The sequence below is a fragment of the Lytechinus pictus genome, chromosome 10 (genome assembly GCF_037042905.1).
Source record: "Lytechinus pictus isolate F3 Inbred chromosome 10, Lp3.0, whole genome shotgun sequence".
Classification (NCBI taxonomy): domain Eukaryota; kingdom Metazoa; phylum Echinodermata; class Echinoidea; order Temnopleuroida; family Toxopneustidae; genus Lytechinus; species Lytechinus pictus.
In genome coordinates, this window is record NC_087254.1 from 15814680 (window position 1) to 15842286 (window position 27607).

Consider the following 27607-nt stretch of genomic DNA (forward strand, 5'->3'; position numbering starts at 1 on the left):
GGCAATTAAGGCGTGAAGAGGGTGTTTGCGGCGGCACATTTTTTAGGTCAGTACGTGCCCCGGGCATTTTGTCATTCAAAAGGGAACGATTCTCTATTTTCATTAAATAGTCTTCTATTCAAAATATTTGACAAGGAAATCTTTTTGTTATTGTCATTCAAAATGAAACGATTCTTTTCATTTTAAATAGTTTTCTAATCATTTTGAACAGTTTTCTATTCAAAATATTTGACAAGGAAATCTTTTTATCTTTGTCATTCAAAATGAAACGATTCTTTTTCATTTTGAACAGTTTTCTAATCATTTTGAATAGAAAACTATTCATTTTGAATAGTTTTCTATTCGAAAATATTTGACAAGGAAATCTTTTCAGAATTTGAAGAGGTTATTTTAAGAGTGTGTATTACCACAGGGCATCAAGCTAGAGCCAGGGAAAAGGGGTCACGTATTTTGGCCTTAAGCCTTCAAATATATTTAAAGGTAAAGTCGGGGGTATAAGTCCACTCCAGAAAAATGTTGATTTGAATAAATAGAGAAAAAAATCAAACAAGAATAATGCCGAGAATTTAATCAAAATCGGATGTAAAATAAGAAAGACATGACATTTTAAACTTTTGCTTATTTTTCACAAACAGTGATATGGAATAAACATTCATTTTGGTGGCCGAGAAGCAAGTCTATAGATAACCACAAAGAGAGCGTTGATGGTTTTAATTCAGGGGGAAGGAGAGAAGCTTTCAATGGACACAGTCTCATCATCTTACAATGATGCGCGTTAAAGGTTAAAGGTTCAAAATTTTCATTTAATTGCTTTTCATTTCATTTCAGTCCACATTCCCGTATTAAGAAATCATAATCACACAATTGTTTGATTGTTTACACATTAATATACTACATATTAAATCACCCGTGATAATAATCCCACAATAATGCAATTCCGAAGGAAGCAACTAAGCTAAGCACTTAGCAAACGTTTTCATTTATCTTAAGACATATCTTAGTTGTTCCCCTTATCTCTCAAATTTCCCGTAATGTGTAATTTAGACTTCCTTTTTGATAACAAGTGTGAAATTTACAAAAGGAACAAAATAATCCTGTCCTAAAGATAGTATTTCCGCATTCGCCGTATTGGAGTAAACGGTGATTGCGAACAAACGAACGCGGTATGCTAGGCATGCGCAATACGAAGTTGTTGCATCGTGTGGAGCAGAAATTTAACGACATCTGACCCTAAAATTGACGTTTAACAGGAAACCATTCTACTGAGGGTGCTCATCTCTCGTGAGGAAATAGCCTACATAAATTATTTTTGGATAAATTCGGTCATGATTTGAAGTAGGAGTGAAGATTCAAAGAATCATGGTAAGATTGGTAAAATTGCCGCGCCTACTTTCGTTTCATGGGGGTTTTATGTGGCTGCAGTCGCGGAGGTTCTTCGCTACGTGTCTTGACCGGCCGCTTGAATTCATGTGCTGAATCAGTGAATGCAAGATTCAAGAATAGATGCGTGACATGATCAAGCAGACAATGTGGAGGCCGAGGGTGCGGGTGGGTGTGTGCCTCGGCCCGGCTGTCGGTGCTTATTTCCTCTTTTGAAATGAAAATGACATGAATGAAGTAAATTAACCCATTTCTTTCCTTGATAAGCTGATAAGAATAGATCTGGATATTGATATTGAGTACCGGTACAGAGTAGATTTGACAAATCGCAGCAAAAGAGATTTAGATTTGACAAATCGCAATTAATTTGGCAACCGCAGATTGCACTAAGTCATTAAGTGGCCAAGCCCCCAGTTATATTTCTGAGCTTTTACAAAGAAAAGTTCACAGACACTCTCACAACCTGCGCAGTTCTCATGATAATTTGCTCCTTCATATCCCCACTCATAACAAAGATAACTTTAGTTTGGGAGATCGTGCTTTTGCCTGTGCAGCCCCAAAATTATGGAATGCTTTGCGGCGCTAATGGCGCAGTTTCGCACCGGCCGATTACCAGCATACCTCATCACCAATACTTGTTCCCAAATGTCATGAGAAGTCTCTCAGTCACATTTCGAGGTCAATATACCCACCTCTTTTCCAAATATCGCGATCTGGAACGGCTGTATTTCAGCTTTGATCTCGATGTCGTTCGAATCCTCAGACATCACTTCGCGGATTGCTTGGATTCGCCGTGCGCCGTAATGTTGATATGGACTGAAGTTAGCAACCAAATCATGCGAACATGTGGCGAACAAACTGCCAGCATGCTGCAGGCGAATCTTTTGGTCGCATAACTTCAGTCCATATCAACATTACGGCGCACGGCGAATCCAAGCGATCCCCCGGAGCGATCCGCGAAGTGATGTCTGAGGATTCGAACGACATCGAGATCAAAGCTGAAATACAGCCGTTCCCGATCGCAATATTTGGAAAAGAGGTGGGTATATTGACCTCGAAAAGTGACTGAGAGGCTTGTCATGACATTTGGGAACAAGTATTGGTGATGAGGTATGCTCAATGCTGGTAATCGGCCGGTGCGAAACTGCATTAGCGCCTGCTTTGCCGTATGTAATAAGATCCTGTCTATCAGTAGAAACATTCAAACTTTAAAAAACTAAAAACCTATCTGTTCAAATAATTCCCATACATTTCTTTACCCCCTTTTCTAATTTTGTTCTCAAGCATCTCACCAGCTCTTAATTGCAGCACAGTAGAATATATATGTACATAGTTTATCAGTATATATTATTATTATTAAAGGACAAGTCCACCCCAACAAAAAGTTGATTTGAATAAAAAGAGAAAAATCAAACAAGCATAACACTGAAAATTTCATCAAAATCGGATGTAAAATAAGAAAGTTATGGCATTTTAAAGTTTTGCTTAAATTCACAAAACAGTTCAGGGCTCGATTTTAGCGGGAGCCCGGTGGCAAATGGCTCCCTAAAACCTCTGCGGGCTCCTTAGAAAGTAATTGAAAAAGCCCGGCGGGCTCCCTAACTTTTTTCTAATACCAGCCACAAAAACGGTTCCATTATTATTACCCCCGTGTGTAATTTCTAATGCACACATTTCCCCTATGGATATCACGATTCTGTGAAAAAGGAGTTCGAAATGCACATGAGATAAATCCCAGAATTCTAATTATAACCTCGCATTGGTGAGTCCGTCGTTGTGTAGACTTCGGCTCTGAGCCCTCGCAAAACAGAGCCTATTATTAACATCCAAAATAATTTACTTCGGTTGTGAATTATAACTGAAAAATCATTTGTTTCATTGTGTTCTAAGGAAGGGGTAAATATCGGACAGTAAATCATCAAACAAGGCACCATCTGATTTTAGGAGGCCGCCGAATTTTACTCACGCACGCACTGACACTTGAGCAAGTCTGAGCTCTCTGTCTCTGCCAGAGCTCTGGAGGACGATTTGGTCAGTAAAGGCCTCAATGATGGTGATTTTCTGTTTCAGATAGTTTACATTTCAGGTCTATTTTTTCAAACAACCGATAAAGTTGGATGATTTCTTCATTGTGATGTATATTTAAGTTATTATTGAATACTTTTTCACCAAATTTAGACTCCCTCATAGAGAAATGCAATTTCCGTGGAGATCTGCATTTTTCAAAGAACTGCAGGAAAAGTTAGGGTACACGTACAAACATGTGCCTACACTTATCCTGTGTGGTTTTGTACTGATATAAAAAGGATATTATAGAGTAGAAATTACATAATTATTTAATTTCCTTTACTTATACATGTATATCCAAGTCCACCTCACAGTCACACCCACACAAACACGCACTAACCCACACCCATGATTCTGAGCATGAAATTTTTTTTTTTAACAAATAAGTTCTCGATCTTTCATAATTTATTATTAGTAGATCAGACTCTCTCCCTATATTTATATATGTATGTATTCATCTTGTTTATTTATTTTATTTCAGTTTTGTTTATTTATCTTTTTTTTGGAGGGGGGTGTCATTAAAAATGAAAAAAAAAGCCAGTGTGTTTGTGAAGTTGTATACCGGTGTGTAAGGCTGTTGGGGAGTCAAAATACGCTTAAAATCTGATTTACCCTGAATAAATACACCTGGTGCTCATGAATATTAAAATAAAAAAACCGTATCGTGATAGTGCGTTTTAATTTTTGAAATAGTTCATGACTGGTATTATGCAAAAAAAAATGTGATAAACTTGGGCTCCTTAAAACCCTTGCGGGCTCCCTAAAAAAGTGCTTGAGGAGCCCGGCTGGCTCCCTAAGAAAAAAGTTAAGGTCAGGCCCTGCAGTTATATGCACATCCTTGTCGGTATGCAAATGAGGAGACTGATTACGTCATCCACTCACTATTTCTTTTGTATTTTATTGTGAGAAATATGAAATATTCTAATTTTCTCCTCATTGTCAAGTGAAACAATGATTAATTCCTCCATGAACATGTGGAATTAGCATTGTTTAATACTATATGGTTCAGTCAAGTTGGTCCTTATTGTCAAATCTGTAAAAAATGAAATATTGTATAATTCAAACAATATAAAACAAAAGAAAAAGTGAGTGAGGGACGTCATTGACTGTCTCATTTGCATGTCACTGAGTTGTGCATATCACTGTTCTGTGAAAAATAAGCGAAACTTTATAATATCATAACTTTCTTATTTTACATCCAATTTTGATGAAATTTTCAGCGTTATGCTAGATTGATTTTTCTGTATTTATTCAAATCAACATTTTTCTGGGGTGGACTTGACCTTTAAGATTTTGTAAACTGCCCGAAATTCAAAATTCAACGTGTTTTACTGTTAATTCTGAGCTCTGCCAATATTTTTTTGTTCTAACAAAACAAAATGAAATTTTCACAAAATGAAATTTACATCAATGACAATATTTATTGAATATATTTTGTCTACATGCACCTGTATTTTTTATCGCAATGTTTTTTTCAACCTCTCTAAAAGTAAAATTCTATAAATCTTGAATTGTATCGCCATGTTTCGCGGCCGCAAATTGACAACTCCGCCCCTTAGAAAGTATGTGGGCCTAGTTCATTAAACTTGGACATAAGGTTAATCAAGTATTACTTAAGATCCTGCCCGAGTTTCAGGTCACATGACCAAGGTCAAAGGTCATTTAGGCCTTTAGGGTCAATGAACTAAGACCATGTTGGGGGAGTAGATCTATATCAAAATCTTAATCTAAGGACAGTAAGCTAAGGTTAAGTTTTTGAAATGTCATTATAACTTAAAAAGTTTATGGACCTAGTCGATGAAAGTTCTGCCAAAGTTTCAAGTCACATGACCAAGGTCAAAGGTCATTTAAGGTCAATGAACTTTGGCCATTTGGGGGGTATTTGTTAATTTACCATCATAACTCTGAAATTGTATTGTTCTAGTTCATAAAACTTGGACATACTGTAAGAGTAATCAGATATTACTGAACATCCTTTTTGAGTTACCGGTCACATGACCAAGGTCAATGAACTTTAGCCATGTTGGAGGCAATTTTTAAAGTTTATGGATATAGTTTGTAAATTGTGGACATAGGGGTAACAACCAAAAAATTACACGGGGGCGGCGGGCGAATTCGCCCCAGAAAGTCCAAAAAGAGCCCCGGAAAAGGGCTAAAAACATTCACACGAGGGCGACTGCAAAACTCATAATCGCCCCCGTCAACTAGGCTTGGGAGCCAGCGCCGGGTAATCGAGTCTACCCGATTCTCAATGCCAGAGTCGGGGAGTCGACCCTGATCTCTGGAGACTCGAGTACCAAGCGGCGGCGGTTCTGAGATAAAGGGACTCGAGTCTTTGCCATGCTCTCTCATTCATGGACGAAAATCGGCCCCAGCGCCGACTCCAAGCACTGAGATAAAATAAATGTAGAATTTGGAGCCGAGGAGTCATATACACTTCGAGCAGAACGTTTCTCTGCTTGTGTGCTTTAGGCTCAGTGTGACTGCATGTGGTATGGGGATGCATCGTGTGCATTGTGTGTAGTGTGTATTTCTGTGTGTGTGACTGTAAAATGCCAGTAGAGACCACGTGCGCATGTGTACGTTGAGCGACACTTGTGATTGTATCATGAACTGGGATTTGTGTGTGGATTGTGTGAGAAGTTTGAAGGTGTAAGATTTTGGGCGACTTGATAGATGATTGCTCCCCCCCCCTCCCATTTATGTACACTCTCTAGCCCCATGTCGAGCTGCAGCCACCCATCTTGATCCTTCCCCCCAAAGCTTGTCTCTCCTCATTCCTTCTTTTCTTCCAAACTTTATTTCCCTATTATTCTTGTTAATTTCTCCTTTTACAAGTTGTAATTCACTACGAACTTCATTATAATTTTAATGAAGTGTTTATCACCTCTTGTTTGTTTTTAAATATTTTTATATCTCTGTTCAAAACAAGAGTCTCGTCTATCCCTTTAAAAAAAATCACGCTTTGATTTTTTTTTCTTTCATTCAAAAATCCCATTGATAACGTTTGCTTGCTAGTCTTAAATGGGAGTCTTGCCTTATTGGAATATTGGCAAGAAGTTAATAAAAAAAATGATGTTATTGTTCTGTCAGTAATAAAAGTAGAGATTCAACTATGGATATTTTTCAGTCATATTTCATTTAATCTTCGTTATTTTAATCCAAACATTCATTTTTTTTTCAATGATGTATTTCACCTTTGGCCAGTTCGCCATTTTCTTAAGTGACTGAAAACGTAGACTAGCCCCTTAATTCAGGGACATCAACCCTCGGCAATTTGTTTACATAACTTTCTTTGTCTCCGTCATGTATTGCACAATCTTGAGAAGCACATGTTTGGAAATCTGATATTCTTGTGGTGGTGGGGGGGGGGGTACGAGATTGCCGCCCTTTTCATTCTGTTTTGGTTTGGCTGCCACATGGCCCCTCTCACTGTGTGGAGAAATTAGGTCAGGTAAAATTTGCAAAGACGTTGATAAGTTCATTTCAATTAGAGGCCGTGCAAGGAAGGCTAGGCATTCATGATGGATGATGGAAATTGCCAGTTTTGGTTCTGGTAGGCCTTTTTGTCATGAATCTGTGTAACTGATACGAACGCTTAACAATTCAATGACCTTTTATGACTAATATCATTATTTTGTATGAATAATTTTAAGTCTTTTTTAAAAAGTGTCATTTAAATAACTTTCAGTCAAATATGTACGAAGGATATTTGTTCAACTTCATAACATTTGCAGGTACCTATATTGTATGATAAAATAAATTACCTCAGAATTGTACAAATTCAGAACTTTCTTTTTCTTTTACATTGTCTTTAGACACGAATACAGATCTTTCTAGATTAATTTAGCAAATGGGCTATAACACTAAATAGTAAACACGCAAAGCTCACGTCAACCAAGTATCAAACATTCAAACTTGGATTAATTCATGGAGGTTCTACCTCCATGATTTAATCTGAATAGGTCTGTATTAGGTCCATGAATCAACTCAGATATCGTTCAAGCATCAAAATCAATCTATCATCACAACACTAAAATCATAAACAATCACTTCGAAGAAACAATGCGAAGGTCAAACCAGGGAAGTGTTATACTTCCCTGGTATATGCTAGCTACCGTGTATATATATATACACACACACACAAACGCAAAAAAGCCGCGAAATAGCTCCAGAAATTGTAGCCCTGGAAAGTGGAAAAAGAGCCCTGGAAAATGAAAAAGTAGCCCTGGAAAATTTTTAAGTTTCTCCAAAAAGAGCCCTGGAAAGAAAAAAAGTAATTTTTTGGTTGAGGGGTAATGAAGTATTACTGACAAGTCTTACATGTAGGTCCCATGATCAAGGTCAAATGTCATTTAGGGTCAATGAATGTAGTATTGTATCATTTTCTGAATGGTGTTTTTTGTGAATAATTATTTGATAGTACTAGTTTTCAAAGTCAGCACTGCTGCTGTAGTGAATCGCATAATGCAGGTGAGACTGCGGTCAGTACAGTATTTCAATATCAGTGGACCGTCTTTGGTCATGACCTCCCACCGCTCCTAACAGATCTTGACAGATTTGATCTCATTGTGAGTGGATTTCGTCGGATTTTGGAGCTAAATCTGATATAAAAATCTGGCTGCAATTGGTTTCAAACCCACCACATTCACCGTACAGTGGGACGATCACGGAGGCGGAAATGGAGAATTCTCTACCCTGCCATTGATGTACATGTAAGGGTAGCAATATCAGTAGCAATGCATTGAAAAGCAAGCCGACGTGTTCATACAAATTTCATGCACATCCGCGATAGCGCCAGCTTGTGCTCATTGCCGATCATAGCTGAGATTTGATTTGGCATGCTACATGTGAAAAACGGGAAAGCATGTTAGAAAGGCGAACCTGTCTTATGAAAAATGTGGAATCTGTGCCATATAAGCTTAGACCAGATTTAAGAAGCACTTCAATTCAAACAGGATTGCTAGAAAACAAGAAATCTGTGTTTTAGTTCGGAGTCTCTTTTTTTTTTTAGTTTAGGACTGTATCTTCTAAATGAAAAACAAAAACAGAACAAAAAAACAGAGAAAAAGTAAATAAATAAAACCAGTGAAAACTTCCAGGTTGCCTTGATTCAATTGTGAATTTGAGTGGATGCAGATGCAAATGGCTGCTGCAACTTACTGGATGCATGTTGCGTTTATTCAGGGGCTCTCGCATGCTATGACTTTTCAGCGTGCAATGATTTATGTTGAATGAATAAGGCCAGGGACTGTCAAATCACAGCCTTGGAGCATGGCAATTTATTTCAAGATGTTAAAATTTATTGAGATAGAGTCTAAAAGTTGAAATTCAACATCGCAGTAAAAAAAGACAACCTGAAAAATATTGGTGGAATGGAAATATTGATTTGTGTAAAGAAAGTTTAGAACAAAAATGTTAAATCAGCTAAATCAGTGGAAAATTCAAGGATCTGTTGGACGAGTTAAGACCTCCAGTTTTCAATGCATATACATGTAAGTCTTCTTATGTCTGTCTGAAGAGATAAATTGTCAAATGTCCAGAAAATCTACAGAAGTCCTTCATTTCTGTACCTGATGTGATGTTGCAGAATAACTTATGCCAAATCTTGCGCAAGTGACTTCTAGTACATACTGTACCTCTTGCAAGTTAATAGATTTTTAAGACAGAAGTATACAAAATGATTTGTTTGCTTCTTTTCAGACTACAGAGGACTCCTCTTTAAGAACCCTAGAGGGGCTTATGTCAGAGTTCTTTGCCATATCAACAACAAATCAACGCAAACGAGATATAGGTAAGATTACTTGAACATAAAAATGGATGTATACATGTCAAGAGTGGATGATTTCAAGTCCAGTGTTGACGTGGATGTTGGTGTTGGAAGCACAATTTAGATTGATTCCCCTAGCTCCAAAACCTATTCTGTGTTTGCAAAACTGATCCAGATGACAATATTGACACCTCAACAACTAGTGAGTGACTTTTCAGGACCATCTTCAATATATTATTTGGTGTTATACTAGTGTAGAAATTGACCTAACACTAACACCAAAAGGTCAACACTGAACTTGAAATCACCCAGTGTGTTAGTGATGATGCAGCAGGCACTCAAGGGTATTTGTTTTCCATGACATTTATTCCGGCGACAATTGCTCCGATGGAAACTCTGCACATTAAGCCAAGCCTAAAACCTAACCTCCACAACCAAATAAACCCTAATCTTTATCTTTACATTATTCTGAACCAAAACTCTATTACAGTCCTAATTGTAACCCTATGCCCTCTAAGATTTTAAGACCGGAGCAAGGTCGCATGAGCATAATGTTGTGTCGCCGGGTATTTGTGCGACATCGCTTGTGCCAATCACTTTGGATTACAGTACATTGTGAATATTTGAGATGCCTGCTTGTCACTAAAATCACAAATTTACATGCATGGTATGTGTTTTATGAAACATTTGGCAATCTGAATTTGTAGTGGAAAGTTTAAGTTTAAATTCCCCTAAATTTCCCTAGAATTTGCTAGAAAAATGCTTGCCACAGCCTTCTGTTTGGATGGCGATCAGTTTTGCTGATTTTAATGATAAATAAAAATGTAAATTAGTTCATGTGTCCTCTTTCAAAGCACCACTTTAGAAGTCAGTCTTTTTGTCAATCAAGTTGTCACTACTTGCTGCATAGAATTATAAAGTACTCCTAACACTAACACTTGTATAAGTGTGGTAGTGGATCGTATCACCAAACACATTTCATTTATTTGTTATATCAAACTCTATATTTTCTTAAATTTTCATCAAGATTCTACAATAAATACAAAAATACCTAGAAAATGTAAAGATTTAAAATTTGCCCGAGTGAATTTTCTTTGCAGTATCAGCTTCTCATCGCACCCTTCTGCACATGTGAAATCTTTTGTCACTTGAAAATTGAATTGTATTTACCGAACCTTTGTTCTGTGTCGGAAAAGTTGGATCACCAATCAGCTGTTTTCATAATGATTTGTTATTGAGATAATAAACACTTAAAAATGTGTTATCATAATTTTTCATCATCTCTCAAATTCTTTTTGGAAGGAGGATCATGCATACTTCTAAGCGCATCAAATTATTTTCTCACATTCTAAGTTCTCGCGTTTGGTAATATAAGGCCTGTTGGTCATTCAATCACTATGGGAAATATACTGTACCAAACGTAGCTATGTTGTTATCTTGACCTTTCAAAGACTATCATAATATCAGGTTAGTCTGCAGGCACAGACCCTGATTGAAACTTTGATCAACAAGTGGGTCTCCATGCAAAGACCAGTATATGTACAAAACTTGCTGTGTCCTTCAGTACACAGGGCATAGGCTGCATATTCAGACCCTTAACCCTCAAGCTCCCGGGGTATTTTGATTCTTGTCATTCCCGGGGGGGGGGCCATTATGGCCCCCCCTTAAGATCTCGGCCGCCGATCGCGCGAGCAATGCAAAAATTTGCACGCTGGTAGTGTGTGATGTAATCTACAAGGCTGTATGGTAAAATTTTCCAAAATATTGAGATTTTATTTTATATGAATTAATTATGCTAATTTATGCATAAATCATACTTTTTGCTCTAATTCACTAAATAATGCTCCTAGAATGCTAATTTTTGGTAAAAATATTCTTTGTAGCATTCTTAACAATCGCAATTAAAAAAAACTTCGGTTTGGAAATCAATTTCTTATGTATTTTATTGTTTTATGAATTTCTTATGTATTTCTTTGTTTTTTTACTTTTGGTTTTTTATTGTTTTTTCAATGGAAATCGTTCCAGACTTAATTCTGATCATAAACAAGGCAAAATTAATTAAGTTTAATCAGTAAAAGTAGAAATAATGATACATTTGTGAATTTTGGCTAAATACACTATTTGCATTGGATTTGTACATGAAATCACGTTTATGAGCAATTTTGGGTCTGACATGCACTTATATAATGTTGCGTAATGTCGTAACCGCGTACCCGGGCGTCACAAATTTGGTCTCAAAATTTGCGCGAGACTTGAAAGTAAAAAGTCAGTGAGCGGCGAGGTAAAAAAAATTCGCGAAGCAGATATATCGCGAAAATGGCCCCCCCCCCCCCCCGGGAGAATTAGGGTTAACTCGAGTGGAGGGGTTTGAACAGCAGAGTGAGCAGACTAATATCAGGCGTGTGTAGTAGCCCCAAAGTGATAATGCGAGATTGCATTTGATTTTCCATGTTCCCTTGTCATTTCAGAGGAACTTCTGAATAACTTCAGTGCACAGAGTGGGTCATGGAGACTTTGCTTCAGTTTCCTCATGCATACTCGTAATGAGTATGTCATGATGTATGCCCTTAGTGTCTTTGAGGTAAAGTATAAAGCTCACTTTTTGTCTTGTTTTTTTTTCTAGCATGTCTTACAGGTAAATATCCTCTTCTTTAGTGAAATTAGAATTTTAAAAACAAAATTCTCAATAGACCTTATGGCATTATAATCTCATAGCACCTCCCCTAGATGATATTCAAGTAGGCCTATGCGTAAACAGAGTTTTCAGAGATACTCCAGCTGCAGCTGACCAACGCATGCAAGGCAATGGCTTTAGCCTCATAGATGACGGGGTAATGACATTAATGCATAATGGCTATACACATAATATTTGTACGTACTAAGGTCGAGTCCCAGGACTCCCAGTTATATGTTTTGTTGATTTGTACATTTACCAAATGTTGGTTTAGATGTAGTTCTTGGACCAATACCTTTACTTTTATTTGACCTTCCTTCTACGCATCTTTACAAAAAGTTTTATCACATCACCCCTCCCATTATAGCTTTAATTGCTACAATGGAATTTCCCCTTCAGTATCACATAGCCCCTGACAGATTACTAGGAAATTTTACCATGCCCTATTCTATTTCAAGGGCATGTCTGACAAAGAATTGCAATGTATTTCTCAAATTGTTACATAAAGATTTAGAAATTAAGATTAATATCAAGTTGAGTGTGATTTGAATTCATCACAACTTTACATGACCCTAGGTCCCATGATATAAAGGTTTTTGGTGAATTGCAAATATAAAAAAGAAACACTCTAATTTTTTTCCTTGGGGGTGTTTTGCAAAGATTTAAGTTTTAAGATTTAAATGCCGACGCGTACATGATATGCAACGCGCGATCTTATTGATATGCAGTAGTTCGCGTCCTCATGGCACGATCTGACCAATGCGGTCAAGCCTTTTATAACCCACGCAACTAGGCATTTAAGTGCGACTCTAAGTCATACTTAAATCTTTGTGAAACACCCCCTTGTCAGTGTTCTGAACAGTGTGCATGCAGCAAGGTTCTTGATTGGTCATTGCAAACCTTCATGTTGTGCAGCCCTTGTTTCACAAAGAATAATGAGATCTAGAATCATGCTTGCATGTAAATGCTGAAGAGCACATGATGTGTAATATGTAATCTTATTGAATTTATATGCTGTAGAGCTGGTCCTCTTAGCATGATTTGACCAATGCGGTGATGCCAAGTCACACTTAAAATCTTTGTGAAACACCCCCAGGTGTCCTACCACCAAGAATCTCTATCAATGATCATGACACTAACACACTCTCCTCCCTTCATGCAGAATTTAATCAACAGACAATGGATAGGGCTACCTCCCCAGGATCGCATGGAGATCCGGACAGGTCTGACCAAGTTCCTCTTAGGCCAACACAAGGTTGTACCCAACTACATCAGGAACAAGCTTATCAAGGTCATTGTCTGTATTGCCAGACTTGACTGGCCTCACTTCTACCCAGACTTCTTTCCATCCATACTCCAGGTGAGCCATGTGGTAGATTAAAGCAAATGCAAAACTTGCGGCAACATTAGCTTCATATGAAAATATCTCGTCAGCAACAGAGACTGGTACTTTCACTTCCTGTATTTGTGCATGGGTTGAATTTTGGCAATGGCCTCCTAATTGGGAAACCTTAGAAATTACAAAAGTGCAGCTTCGTGCATTTTACTTCTATCCAGCTAGCACTGTCACATCACCCCTATCCTTGAAACTGCTTCCCTGGAAAGATTTTATATAGTCTTTTTATTATCCTTCTTTTGGCTGAATTTATGCGTACTGCTGTGTCTAAATCCATATTTTATTTTCCTCATAATTTTTTTTTTTTCTAGAAAGAAAAAATTGGGTTTTTACTTGAATAAAACACATTTCTTTTCCAAGACATGTGCTGATTATCCTTGCTTTTTGTAATGTTGAAGGAAGGGTGTTCTTTTTGAATTCATTCAATTAGTATCTACTGGGAGTTTTGTCACACAGATGACTCACAGCTGCAATAGCTCTGTCAAGGGCAGTGATGACTATATTGTAATTCAGACTATCAATGATCGTTTTTCACAGCTTATTCAGCAGCCACAGACATGCAGTCTTGGTCTGATCATGCTTCAGACCACGTCAGAGGAACTGGGATCACCCAGAGAGGACTTGAGCGCCGCCAGGAAGGAGGAAGTCCAGAAGCTGCTTTTGGATCAAGTTCCTACGGTCTTCAGTCTTATTACACGTAAGCCAATCAAGCACCTGAAACTTTATTTCAAATATTATTTTTTAATATATACTGTATATATATGTGTTTGTATTATATTGCGAGCTGCCTTCAAGTTTCAACCCTGTTTGAAATCTAACTTTATTAAATAGTCTTTGATTGGACAATCCCTAGTGCCTCTGCTTTGTTGAAGTTGGTATACATGTATGTGTCTTGTTTGGTCAAGATCACTTTAACTTGAGGGGATCTTACTGAGGATGTTGCCATCATCTGCTCTACTGCATTGATATTTGGTATAGATTTTAAGACTGTGTCTTTGTTTATTTCTTAGATCTTCATTTTTTATAACCACTGTTCAGTTATACACATAAAATAATGCTCTTTGAAATGCCTGTCTAATATTGTATTAGACACCGTTTTCATTACGCTTTCTAAAACTAGTTTACTGGAAACCGATTCAGGAAACCAGTTTGGGAGATTGCTTTGCTAGCGTTCCCATTTGATCACACGAAAGTGGTTTTCAAAATCACTTCACATAAAGCGATCTTGTTGCTATGGACATGCTCTCAGTGGGGTGACACGTTTCGCGGGGAATTGAAACTGCAGCGTAGGCATTCTACACCTGTTGTGTGGAATAGTGCGCTCAAAATGTGCGAAGATTGCTTCCCGAAGAACGGTTGTGTCCTCATGCTAAAACCAGTTTAACGAGGCAAAGCGATCGTGAAAACTACATCGCGAGGTGGTATTATGAACCGGTTTGAAAGATCGCTTCCACCGTTCTCATTACACTTTAAACTAGTTTCCACTAAACTAGTTTCTAGTAAACTAGTTTTAGGATGGTAGTGAGAACGGTGTCTTATTATTATTAATATATGTGATTAAGTGCAACAATGCATACACACCAAATATTGGTAACTAGGTATCTTCCCTCTTGTAACAGATATACTGGAAACCATACTGGACAAGCATCGGTCGTTGGTGACCACGGCAACCCCACCCCCTTCCCCAACCCATGATGACTCTAATGACAGTAGCCCCACCCACATGGCTTATGGGTCTTCACCCTTGCAGTCAGGTGAGTTAAAACAGATTTATTCATGCATGTGTGCATAGATGGTGCTAGGGCTATCCATTGAATATGTGTTATTGATATGAGAGTTAGGTATTGCAAGAAAAGATTTGCAGTCAATTGCAAATATTCTGTTGCAATTCTACAAGTAATAGATCAATTTTAACTGAACAAAATCACTTTACACTCCCTGGCCCGTATATTGATCTCGGGTTTAAATTAAAACCTGGTTTAAAGTAATGGTTTAATTATGGAGAGCCAATTGGGGCGCAAATCCCTAACATTACACATTCAATTTATTAACTCATATGACACCGAAATTGTCTATAATTGTCTGGGAATGATAACTGAAGTATTTTCTTCATTATGAAAGCAAAAGGACACACAAAAAGTAAACATAAGAAATATACAATATAGACAGAATTTCTGAATTTTAGGCTCCCCGTGATTTAGCACAGAGTTAGACCGTGGTCTAAGTTAAACCTGACTTCAGAATACGGGCCAGTCAGTCGGCAAGCCCTGAAAAAGTAGCTTCTTTTATCCAAGTGATATTCATGACTAGAGGGTTTTTGCATTTTTAATGAGCTTGGTGCGAACCAAAACACCTCTTTTCATTCGGCCATTGCTGCTCTAAATATTGACCAAATTTCATGTTTTTGGTATCTTTGTAAAGAAGAATAAGAATCATTCTTTTAGGTCATGTGTTTGAATTTTTAAAAGAATGTTGTAATATAGGGAAAACTTTTGATCTAAAACATGAAACAAAATAAATTTTTTCATGCAACAAAAAGTTGTTGTTTTCACACTTAATTTCTGTTTGAGCACAAATGATTTTTAGATCATGATAAAGCTGAAGATCTAAGCTTTAATATGATATAATTGTTATAAGAAGATGTACTTTAGATGGGTCAGCAGCCAGCTTTTCATAGGCCAAGTACATCTAGCAGCTCTGATTGGTCATAGAGACCACACACCCACGCAAATTCCAATGTTCCCCACACTGGGCCTCTGGAAGGTCACACTCACCATGTGGTAATCTCTTCAAATTACCTGTGCCTGTTGTTTTCAAAACATTATTCAGCCAATCAAAACTCTGGATTTTATGTTACTCAGAACTTTCAGAAATCTCGTCTTGCATCTTGATGGAAAAAGCTGGCTGCTGACCCATCTAAAAGATGCCACATATCAAGAGTGACATTGTAAGAAAGTATAGAGTTTGAGCTTTCGGATGATATAAATAATGTTTGTGCCTAAAACACAAAATGTTGCGCAATTTGCAAGTGAAAACAGAGGAAGAAAATTCTGTTTGATGCATCTTTTCAGGTAAAAAATTCACTTATTTATCAAAATTTTTTATTCAAAAGAAATGACCAATATAAAAGAGTAACATTTACTCTTTCCCATGGTACAAGAATAATCAATATTACTCAAGGAAAAAGTGGTTAAATTCTTTGAGAAAAAAAGTCTCACAATTCATGAGATTTTGCAGGGACATGAATTCAGCCACGAGAGGACTTGGATAAATCTTGCTCATTTGCTCATTAACACAGGAGCTTGCCGACTGACTGGGGCCCCTGTTGTTAGAAGTGGATTAGCAATCAATCGCGAATTTGGGCCATTCCGGTTAAGGAGAGAAAACGGCAAGGTCAAAATCAAGCCCCTCCCCCAAAAATATATATCAACATAAGAAATTTGTAGTGAGTGAATTATTATTCACCAGTCCTGTAGAGATAGCAGTGATAACTTCAAGACGGAAATTTTTTTCATTGTTGAGAATTTTACGATTTAAGTATGAATTTCTCCCAAAAAATGTACTGAAAATTTGGACAAACAGAATATATACAGAGCTTCCAAGTCTCCCGGATCCTGCGGGAGAATACTGGATTTCGATCGAATCTCCCGTTCTCCCGACCCCATGCTAAAATCTCCCGGATAATCGTGATTTTTAGCTGTTAAATTGTAAAAATTCATACAAACGGCTGTTTTACAAGTCTAGCATGTTCAACTCCCTTTACACCCACGTGGAACCTCCGAATCACATTTTCATTTTATCCAGTAACTTTTACCAGTTTTTGTATAATCGTACATTGATTTCCAATGTTAATGAAGATAATTCTACAAAACGACTGGTGAATTAGTCTAACAAGCCATTTTATTTCCGGGTTCTGCAATGTGTTGCATGGAAACACTTTAGCGGCACTCCATGCACATGCCCACCGATGCGCCCCGGCGCGGCCCTGCCTGGTCTCCGGTCGGCTACGCCGCGCCAGGAGGCTACGAGAAGGGAAGTCCATGAGCATTGCGGGGCATTTTTCGTAAGCTTTTGTGCGCTTTATTCGAGCTGAAACTGTGGATCAATCATGGGATTAACAAGTGGATTACTTTCAGGAATAATTTTATTGACAATCCTGAAGAACAGAAGCAAAGTGGATATTTTTTTGCCTACTAAAGTTTCACTTGGGTTGATCGGATTCAAACATTTTCTCTTTCGTGAGTGAGCTAGCTTAAGCTTGGCGCTGGTTGGCTGAGCTGTGCAGTGCGAAGCACGCCCCGTCCCGATTCGTCAGTGACCATGGAGATGGAGTCATGCAAGACCAAGACGACAAAATGTTTTTCGAAGTTTAAAGAATTTTCAAGCGGAATGGGACTGTGTGACAATTTTCACAGGAATCAGTCAGACAGAGACTTTAATTACAGGCCACATAGACTAGAGTCTATAAAGTCTTTACAGGGCCAGGCAAGCTCATGTACCATGTTTACCACTAAAGTTACTGAAGCCCCTTCCCCTCTGGACAATTAAAGGTATTTTCATGTTCAATGCATTCTTTTATGAATTATTGAAAATATAAAATGTTGTTTCTTAATGTGTTTTGCTATCCAACTCCCATCCATGGGACAGCGTTCCGCCGCGCTGCTCCCTCACAAAACCATAGTACATGTACCTCCGCGAAATCTACTGGATTCTATCTTCCCAATGTTGGCAGCTCTGTATATACTTAAACAAACTGGAATAAAACAAAATTAAAGACAAACGTGATGGAGTTGGATTACCATAAAGAAGTCTGATGTGTATGTTTGTTGATAATTCCAACTAAATTGTTGACATGTTTTACGTTTCAGAAATATTGCCGTTTGAAAAACTAGTATTGAGACGTTACCATGTCCGTCCCCTGATATTAGATTCATTAATCTCTTATTATATCGAGCCTGTAAATCATCTTGTCTTTCTTAACCTTATCATATTATACACTCATGAGGACTCTTTCAATCCCATATGGTATGATCAGATATTCCATGCACGAGAGATATGAAAATGTACTTTCAAAAATCTGAAATTTTTGTCCGTCCCCTTCGTAACGTCCCAACTTTCAAGTTTCTACCACACACACGATACGAGATTCATCTCAAAAGTTCTAGAGCACGTGCGCCGGTCAACCCTGTTCATACACATACAAAATTTTCCATGTGTGTTTTCAGTCATGTAGTCCCAGGGAGAAAAAAAGCATGTCCGTCCCTTCAATATGTTTGCCGTAATGTCTAAACTTTTGTGCTTTGTCTTGGGTGATTGTTATGTTTTGGTGTTGATTTCTCGTATTTTGTCACGGTGTGTTGATTGATTAGTGATATTCAATGATTTTCTTTCTTTATTAGAATATAATTTGCATTTACTTGAATATATGTTATCAAATTACGACGACCTAAATATTGATGATTATTACAAATATTAAGGAAAAATCTACGTAATTCTAAAAATGGCCGGGAATGTAGTAATCAAGAGATGTAGTCTTGTTGGGAGTTTCATTCTGAACAAACAAATAAAAAAATTATATATAGGTAAGGAGATAATCTGGAAAATTATATAGATATCATGACGACGTTACTCATTTGATGTGGACATGATTTGAGGGTGTCCACCGTCGCGTCTCAAACTAAAAAAGTTTACTTACATGCATAATCAATACTTTTATTTAATTCTGATCTACAATCATATCTAGTTGGCAAGATTATCGAATTCTTATTCTTCATAATGCTGCAAAATAAAGCAAGAAGTTTTCTTACCTTTTTGCCATGCTTCACCTTCGCTAGGACGTTATTCTGAATCACAAAGACATGTCCGATATTTTATCCAATGACGTCCAAATTGTAAAAACGGCATATCGTACATTATCTACTCTTTTATAGATAAAATGTGTATTTCCATAATAAATCTTACGGCTGTCCATACCATCCGAGACACTTAAAAAGGTTTTATCAATTTTACATGTAAACAAAATGATGTAAAAGGGCAATTCCACATGGGAGAAGGTAAAAACAGTAAATTTCAAAATTAATAGTATGTATCTGAATGTGAGTGACCTTTTTACACAAAACCTTATATTTTAAGGAACTGAAAACCTTTTTTAAATACCTTTTACGGTTTTTGCTGAACAATCTTTTGAATTTGATGACCATTTTCAATTAGAGAACATATATTTTACCTTATTTTGGATAAATTTGGTAACTAAAATAATGTTTTACATTTTTGGTTCAAAATCATCTAATTTTGTGTGTGAAGGTGTAATAATTACCAGTAGCAAATGTCTTTATCATGGGTATTTTCAAATTTTCTCTGAGAAAATTTTGCAATCTACTACAAAAATGGATGTAATTCCGTTACCAAAAACTGAAAAAGTTTTTCGTATGAACTAAATCCTTACTTGAATTTTATATAATTCTGAATTATCTGATTTCATGTGACTTACTAAAGGCTTAGCAACATTTTTTTTAAATATCATTTCTAATTCTGCTGTAACTCTGGTAACGGAATTACATGGTAACGGAATTACCATTATCATATCTTTTAAGGGGTGTGCGTTAGCCCATTTTGTTCCATTAGCATGTTGATATCTTAGCTGTAGTTCATAGTTACATGTATGAACATTAAAAGCCTTCTGATTAGTAATTACACTCCAAATCAGGATGAGATTATACAATTACTTGACAGCAAGCTCCCATTCAGTATAACATTCAGAATAAAGGCAATATAATGTACATTGGCATTAATAAAGTATATTGATGGAGCATACAATGTAGGTGAATGCCTTACAAATGATAAATGGGCAATCACTTCTTGGGGTGGAGTAGAAGAATGATTATAATATGCAGGATGATCTAAACAAAATTGTCATCCAGATTGATTTTGCCAAAAATGGCACTGCCACGAACCAGTTCTAATGAGATCCAAAATACTGGACGCACAATCACGGAGTGACCATGTTCACAGTGTGTGCCTTGGAAAAGAATGGCATTTAATTCTTTTGTAAGTGCCTCTGCCCTCTGATAAACTCACCCTCGACAGTCTGTAGTGAACTTTTCAGTAAAAAAAATTATGGGATGGCTGGGAGTATTTCTATGCTTCAAAGAAGTGGCTATACATGTATTTTTCAGATGGAATTGCCGAATAATTTAAGCGATATCTTATGTGTAACTCTCCTTGCATCGGAAGATTGGAAATTATTTGCAACAAGCCATGGTGAGGGACAAGACTCTGGCATTGGCGAACAGTGTAACGAGCAGTAAAAAGTAATGAGTGGAAAAGGTTGAAGTGAGATCCATAATTTGCAGATGTTGCAAGGGCCACATGCCAAAAACATCATACTAAATCTTGATACAGATGACATTCCGAAAGTATGGTGGATTTTGACAAAGATATTCAATATGTCTTAATTATCACCAAACCAATACTGTTCTCCACCCCTATATGTATGCAATGGATGTTCAGAAACATGCAAAGTCAGCATCATTCAATAATCAGTACTTCATGGATGGAGTAAGTGAGTAACAACGATGACCCTTCAAGTAAGGATGATACACAAAATGAACTCTCCTCTAAGGAGAGGATGGTGATAATGTTGAGACCAACAGTGTCATCAATAACAAAACATCTGAGAAAACAGCAACATAACAGAAGACAAAGTTAATTGGAAATGGGTAGAAATGAACAGCATTCTGCTGTGAAAGAAATTCAAAGAGACAGTGGTAGTATTCTGAGATACATTTGTCTGAGATAAAATAAAATATTTCATCTCTATTAAAATAAGTGATATAATAAAATAACCTAAAGTTCTTTCCAAAATGGTATTCTAATAACCATTTAATCTCTGTTTTATCTCTGTGACACATGTCTATTTATGAAGCAATTTCCAATGAAAAAGGCTGTTTTTTAGACCACTTATCTCATTCAACCAATGAAAAGCCTTTCTGCCATGAGGTTCGGCAAATGAGTGAGATTGCATCAATCAAATTCTGTGCTTACAGGGATTTAATTGAAAAAAATGAACAATACTTTATTTTAGAAGTCAATTTCACATTTCCTACCTCACTTTATTTCAAAGACAATATTAGTCAATCAAATTATTTGAAATATTTCTTTAATCTACATGTACAAGAATAATGTTAGAGTAGTACTCTCATGATTAAATAATTTATTATTTTTCCTTTATTTTTATTTCAAAGTTTGAGCTAATTGACCTAGAAATATTGCTGAAATTAAAAAGGATAGAGAGCATAGCCTCCACGCAATTAGAAGTTCTTGTTTTCTTCAAAGAAACATAGGCGCATGCACATCATCTGTGATGCAAAGGTTGGTTACGCGATTGACATGTCTACATCCTTGGCCCTGCTTTGTCACATATCTTTAGATACGGAAGATAAAAATTCATCTCGGATAAATTTTCATATTTTATATGAAAGAGAAATTTTTTTTTAAAAGAGATCAAATAAAAAATCATGGCCTAAGAAAACCACCTCAGGTCATGAATATGACTTATGATCATCAAATCATTACAGTTTCTTAGTGTCACATCTGGGTAATACATCTGTCCAGAAGATGATATTGACTTTATAAACAGATCTGTTATATTTGCAGTCCTCAGTGAGCCACATATAGACAGTAAATGAATCCTTACCTTTAAAGAAAATTAGATTAATTGGTGCACTAATGAAGGACCAATTTATTGCTTAGTTGTCCACAGCATTCTTTCAAAATGTGAATGTCAGCACTATTTTCATGTGGTTTGAGCTTTGTTTCTCGTTTTTAGTACATTTATTGAACAATCAAATAGACAGTTTCCAGTTTAACTAAGATGCCAATGGTATGTAAAGCTATGTTTCTTTTGAATATTCCAAGACTTTAGAATATCTTAAACTACCATCTACACAATTTTTTGACTAAATATGCAGATCTGATCACATGCTGTCCTCAGTTTTTGTAAAATTCCTGATGTTTACTAGTTTGGCTGTAGTCCATGTAATTCCGTTACCATGAGTATTATAAAGTCAAAAAGGGGGCCTAAGCTTTCGATCCTAGCAGAATCTTCGTCGGAGGCAAAATGACAAACATATAAAGTGGAACAACCATAATATAGACCACAAACAAGCTACAGCAACACTAGAAACAAGGAGACAAAAGGGGCATTAGTGAGTAGAGAAGACCAATCAGGTTAGTGAAGGGGATGAAAGAAAAGGAGTAGGCAGACACAAAGGGAAGTTAGTGTAAGTAAGGCCAAGAGGGATTAAGATAATGAGGCAGGCAACATCAAACAGGATCTGGAACAAAACAGTGATAGAGGGATGAATAACTAGAGAATTAGTGAGAGGTGGGTCAAACAGGTTACAAAGAAAGGCTTAATAAACTGGTGCATAAGAGTGGGGGGAAAAAAAAAAGAAGAAAAAGAATGGGGAACAACTGATAATGTGCAAAAGACATATAAGTATATATGATAAAGCATTAAACAAACTAAGAGAAGAAGGTAAGTGTAAATATGTATCTATAAGTGATATATATAAATATATCCAAAAAAGAAATGTATATGAAAAAATATATAAATATATACACATATGGTGTAACTGATATGGTAATCCGCTAGGTGTGACGGGAAAAAACATAAGACTATATAGCAGGAAAGAAAAAAACCTGTATATGTGAAAAAGAGGAAGCAAATTGCCTAAAAAGGTAAAAGCAAATATAGAAGAGAGGGGGTGTATTATGAAGAAACCATAGTATACATGTAAATAAGCAAATGTGGTAAATCTAAAAGAGGTGAGTGGAGAAAAAACAAATATATATATATACACTGTATATATATGATAATTATTATATCGCCTGAATAAGGAAGGAAAAATTGGAGCTGAGCTTGTATGAGATATGGGAGGAAAGTAGAGTAAGAAACTATAATGTAACTATTCAAAAGAGCTGAGGGGAAAAATTATATGTATATATAAATTGAAAGTGGATAGGAAAGAAAAATCAGTCGTTCCCCTCTTGGATGTTCAGGCCATGAGGTTGGGTGGTGCGAAGTCGTCTCATCCAGAGCTTCTCCCTGCTAGTACGGACTGAGTCAGGACGGGTACCTAAAGATTCGATGCCATGAATGACATGAAAGAATGCGAGTATCTCTCTGAGAAGGCCCACAAATTTCTCTCCCCTACTAATGCTAAACCTGCCCGCTTCTATCTCCTCCCGAAGATCCACAAACCTGGCAACCCCGGTCGACCCATCCTCTCAGGAAATGGTTCCTCAACAGAGAACATCTCCCTTTTTGTTGATTACCACATTAAGCCCCTTGTCTCACGTGCACCCTCTTACATCCACGACACTCCAGACTTTCTCAGGAAACTAAATGACATCAAGGACCAGATACCCGAGACTGCGATCATCGGCACTTTCGATGTTTCTTCACTGTACACCAGCATTCCCCACGACGAAGGTATCCAAGCATCATGTGAAGCCTTGGCCGCTAGTGGCCATTCCAGTCCCCCCATATCCGATATCAAATCTCTGATGTCTCATGTACTAACAAAAAACAACTTCACATTCATGGGCAAGCACTACCTACAGATATTCGGTACAGCAATGGGCACCCGGATGGCTCCTTCATTCGCCTGTCTCTTCATGACGAAGCTGGAACAGCAGATGTTAGATTCAGCCCCCTGTCGCCCATGGATTTGGTGGCGTTACATAGACGACATTTTCTTCATCTGGACCAGGGATGAAGACAGCCTCCATACATTCATTGACCACATCAATTCCTTCCACAGGACCATCCAATTCACTTCTGATTTCTCCCAACAGGAAACCCACTTCCTTGATGTTACAGTCCAGAAAAAGTCTAATGGTATCACCACTACCCTATACTCTAAACCCACAGATACCCACCAGTACCTCCACTCATCCAGCTGCCACCCCCGTCACTGCAAAACCGGCATCGCTTACAGTCAAGCCCTCAGACTTCGCCGTATCTGCTCCGAGGACCCTGATTTTTCCTTCCATGCCAGGAATCTGCAGAAACATCTCTGTGCTAGGGGCCACGGGGCCAGGGCAGTCCAACTGGCAATTAACAAAGTTCGTTCTCTCCCCAGATCTGAAGTTCTCAAACCAAAAAGTGACAAGGAGACCACCGACAGAATACCGCTTGTGACCACCTTCCATCCCAATCTACCCCCTCTCCGCAAAATCCTGTTTGATAACCACCACATTTTACACACTTCTGATCGTCTCCAACAGGCCGTTCCCGATACTCCCCTTCTAGCATACCGACGCCCACCGAATCTCAGGGACCTCATTGTTCGTGCTGAAGTGCCCTCCCTCACTAACCATTCTTCTCCCATACAGCATGGCACCTTCAAATGCACCAGCAACAGGTGCATCATATGTGAAATACACCTTCACGAGGGCGATACTTTCACCAGCAACTCTACCAGCCTGTCTCACCAAATCAAGGGCAACATCACATGCACTACCACTAATGTTGTATATCTCATCACTTGCAGAGTTTGTAGGGTACAATACATAGGGGAAACCAAGACCACACTCAAGAAACGATTCTACGGGCACAGATCCACCGTCAACACAGCAAAGCTGGACACTCCAGTTGGCCGCCATTTTAACCTCCCCAACCACTCCATCACTGACATGATGCTACAGGGCATCGAATCTTTAGGTACCCGTCCTGACTCAGTCCGTACTAGCAGGGAGAAGCTCTGGATGAGACGACTTCGCACCACCCAACCTCATGGCCTGAACATCCAAGAGGGGAACGACTGATTTTTCTTTCCTATCCACTTTCAATTTATATATACCGGTACATATAATTTTTCCCCTCAGCTCTTTTGAATAGTTACATTATAGTTTCTTACTCTACTTTCCTCCCATATCTCATACAAGCTCAGCTCCAATTTTTCCTTCCTTATTCAGGCGATATAATAATTATTATATATATATATATATATTTGTTTTTTCTCCACTCACCTCTTTTAGATTTACCACATTTGCTTATTTACATGTATACTATGGTTTCTTCATAATACACCCCCTCTCTTCTATATTTGCTTTTACCTTTTTAGGCAATTTGCTTCCTCTTTTTCACATATACAGGTTTTTTTCTTTCCTGCTATATAGTCTTATGTTTTTTCCCGTCACACCTAGCGGATTACCATATCAGTTACACCATATGTGTATATATTTATATATTTTTTCATATACATTTCTTTTTTGGATATATTTATATATATCACTTATAGATACATATTTACACTTACCTTCTTCTCTTAGTTTGTTTAATGCTTTATCATATATACTTATATGTCTTTTGCACATTATCAGTTGTTCCCCATTCTTTTTCTTCTTTTTTTTTCCCCCACTCTTATGCACCAGTTTATTAAGCCTTTCTTTGTAACCTGTTTGACCCACCTCTCACTAATTCTCTAGTTATTCATCCCTCTATCGCTGTTTTGTTCCAGATCCTGTTTGATGTTGCCTGCCTCATTATCTTAATCCCTCTTGGCCTTACTTATACTAACTTCCCTTTGTGTCTGCCTACTCCTTTTCTTTCATCCCCTTCACTAACCTGATTGGTCTTCTCTACTCACTAATGCCCCTTTTGTCTCCTTGTTTCTAGTGTTGCTGTAGCTTGTTTGTGGTCTATATTATGGTTGTTCCACTTTATATGTTTGTCATTTTGCCTCCGACGAAGATTCTGCTAGGATCGAAAGCTTAGGCCCCCTTTTTGACTTTATAATTTACTCCATTGGCTCTCTTTTATTAGATATAAGCAGTTTTCAGCAGCTTCTTTTTGCCACCATGAGTATTAGTGATGATTTTTGGCCTTTGCATAATTCTTTTCATCAGTACAGGAGGCAAAAATTGGCTAGTAAGTCCTAATACCCCTGAAGTTGAAAATGTACTAAAATTTAATTACCACTGATCCCTAATATTTTGTAAAATTCTGTTTATTTATGGTAGAGCCACTTATTACATACTATATACTTGTATTTTATTTGATATTATAGACGTAAAGTACTTAGTTTGTGTTAAGTATCAGAGAAGAATATATAAACAAGCTTTATTGAGGCATTTCTTCAGTCATAAATGCCTAAAAATAACATTTTCCTTCTCAAATGTCAGAGGCGTAATTCCGTTACCATTATGTGTAAAATTCCGTTACCATGTACTTCCCCAAAAGAAAGACCAATCACGAAAATTTGTTGATAATATTTGTGAATAAATTACTTTCAAAATAAAGTTGACATTATAATAAATTGAATCAGACATTAGCTTGGAGCTAGTGTGTTGTAGATTTCAGAGAAACTTTTACTAAACTTTGGGTTGCAAAGTGACTCATTTCTCTGGTAATTCCGTTACCATAGCACATATCCGTCATTCACATCTGAACGTGTGAGGGGTTTTCTAAAAATCTTGGTTCAGAATATAGCACAAGTGGCCATGCATAGTATTAAGTTTAGAAAATGGGAAAATATTGAGATATCTGGATGCTGTGAGAAAAAATAACAGCCAAAATTCTCTGATTTGTAATTCCGTTACCATGGAATTGCCCAAAAGGCACTAGAACAGACTAGACGTTATGATCTCCATGACGACACTGTAGAATTAAATGTCCGCAATAACGTCCTCGTAACAATTATGTATTTTACCGTATTTAGTTTTATATTTATTTCAAAAACATATCAAAATCTTCTAATCGTTCTCAGAAAAAACGTTTAAATCACAATCAGGCTTTACGTTTATAAAGTGATCACCGTACGTGATGTTTATGGCTGCTCTCTTTACTTCAGACGTTTTTAAAAGACAATGTCTTCCGTAACTTCGCACGACTTTTACACCATAATTTGTTGCTGGTGATTCTTTAGATTTAGGTGGTTGTTTTATTCACATGAATTCATGAAATAGTGCTTTCAAGCAACTTTGATTTTCTGTTCTAGAATAAAAAAAAACAATCGAAAGATATAAAAACTACAAATTAGACGTTACGACTTTGACGATGGACATTGCCAAAAATGTGTCGCATATATAATTTTAATAATGCTTGAAATTGTCTTTATTTTCATTTGTTTTACCTCGCAATAAACTAGTATTCAAGAGTTGAAAAAAAATTTTAATTTAGGCATACAGTATCAAGCGATGCACGATGTGACAAGTGTCCTTTTAAGACGTTATTCATTCTTTTTAATATTCCACAATGTCTCATATAAAATCCAGGATTTTTGGAAAGTGGCGGCTAAATTTTTTGACATCG

General features: G+C 37.2%; 1 protein-coding gene across 1 annotated transcript; it reads left to right on the plus strand.

Moving 5' to 3' along the window:
* Window positions 1-1170: 1170 nt before the first annotated feature.
* On the plus strand, window positions 1171-15421 carry LOC135155849 (exportin-6-like). The gene is made up of 6 exons (XM_064106132.1): window positions 1171-1362; window positions 9151-9241; window positions 11686-11798; window positions 13054-13251; window positions 13825-13984; window positions 14907-15421. Exons 1-6 carry the CDS (start codon window positions 1360-1362, stop codon window positions 15077-15079), a joined length of 738 nt encoding a protein of 245 aa, XP_063962202.1. The 5' UTR covers window positions 1171-1359; the 3' UTR covers window positions 15080-15421.
* Window positions 15422-27607: the final 12186 nt, after the last annotated feature.

Bases quoted from the DNA above. Each gene is read 5' to 3' on its own strand.
- LOC135155849 (XM_064106132.1), top strand. The intron at 9,242-11,685 runs GTAAGATTACTT...TTGTCATTTCAG, and splicing joins TCAACGCAAACGAGATATAG to AGGAACTTCTGAATAACTTC. The intron at 13,252-13,824 runs GTGAGCCATGTG...CGTTTTTCACAG, and splicing joins TCTTTCCATCCATACTCCAG to CTTATTCAGCAGCCACAGAC.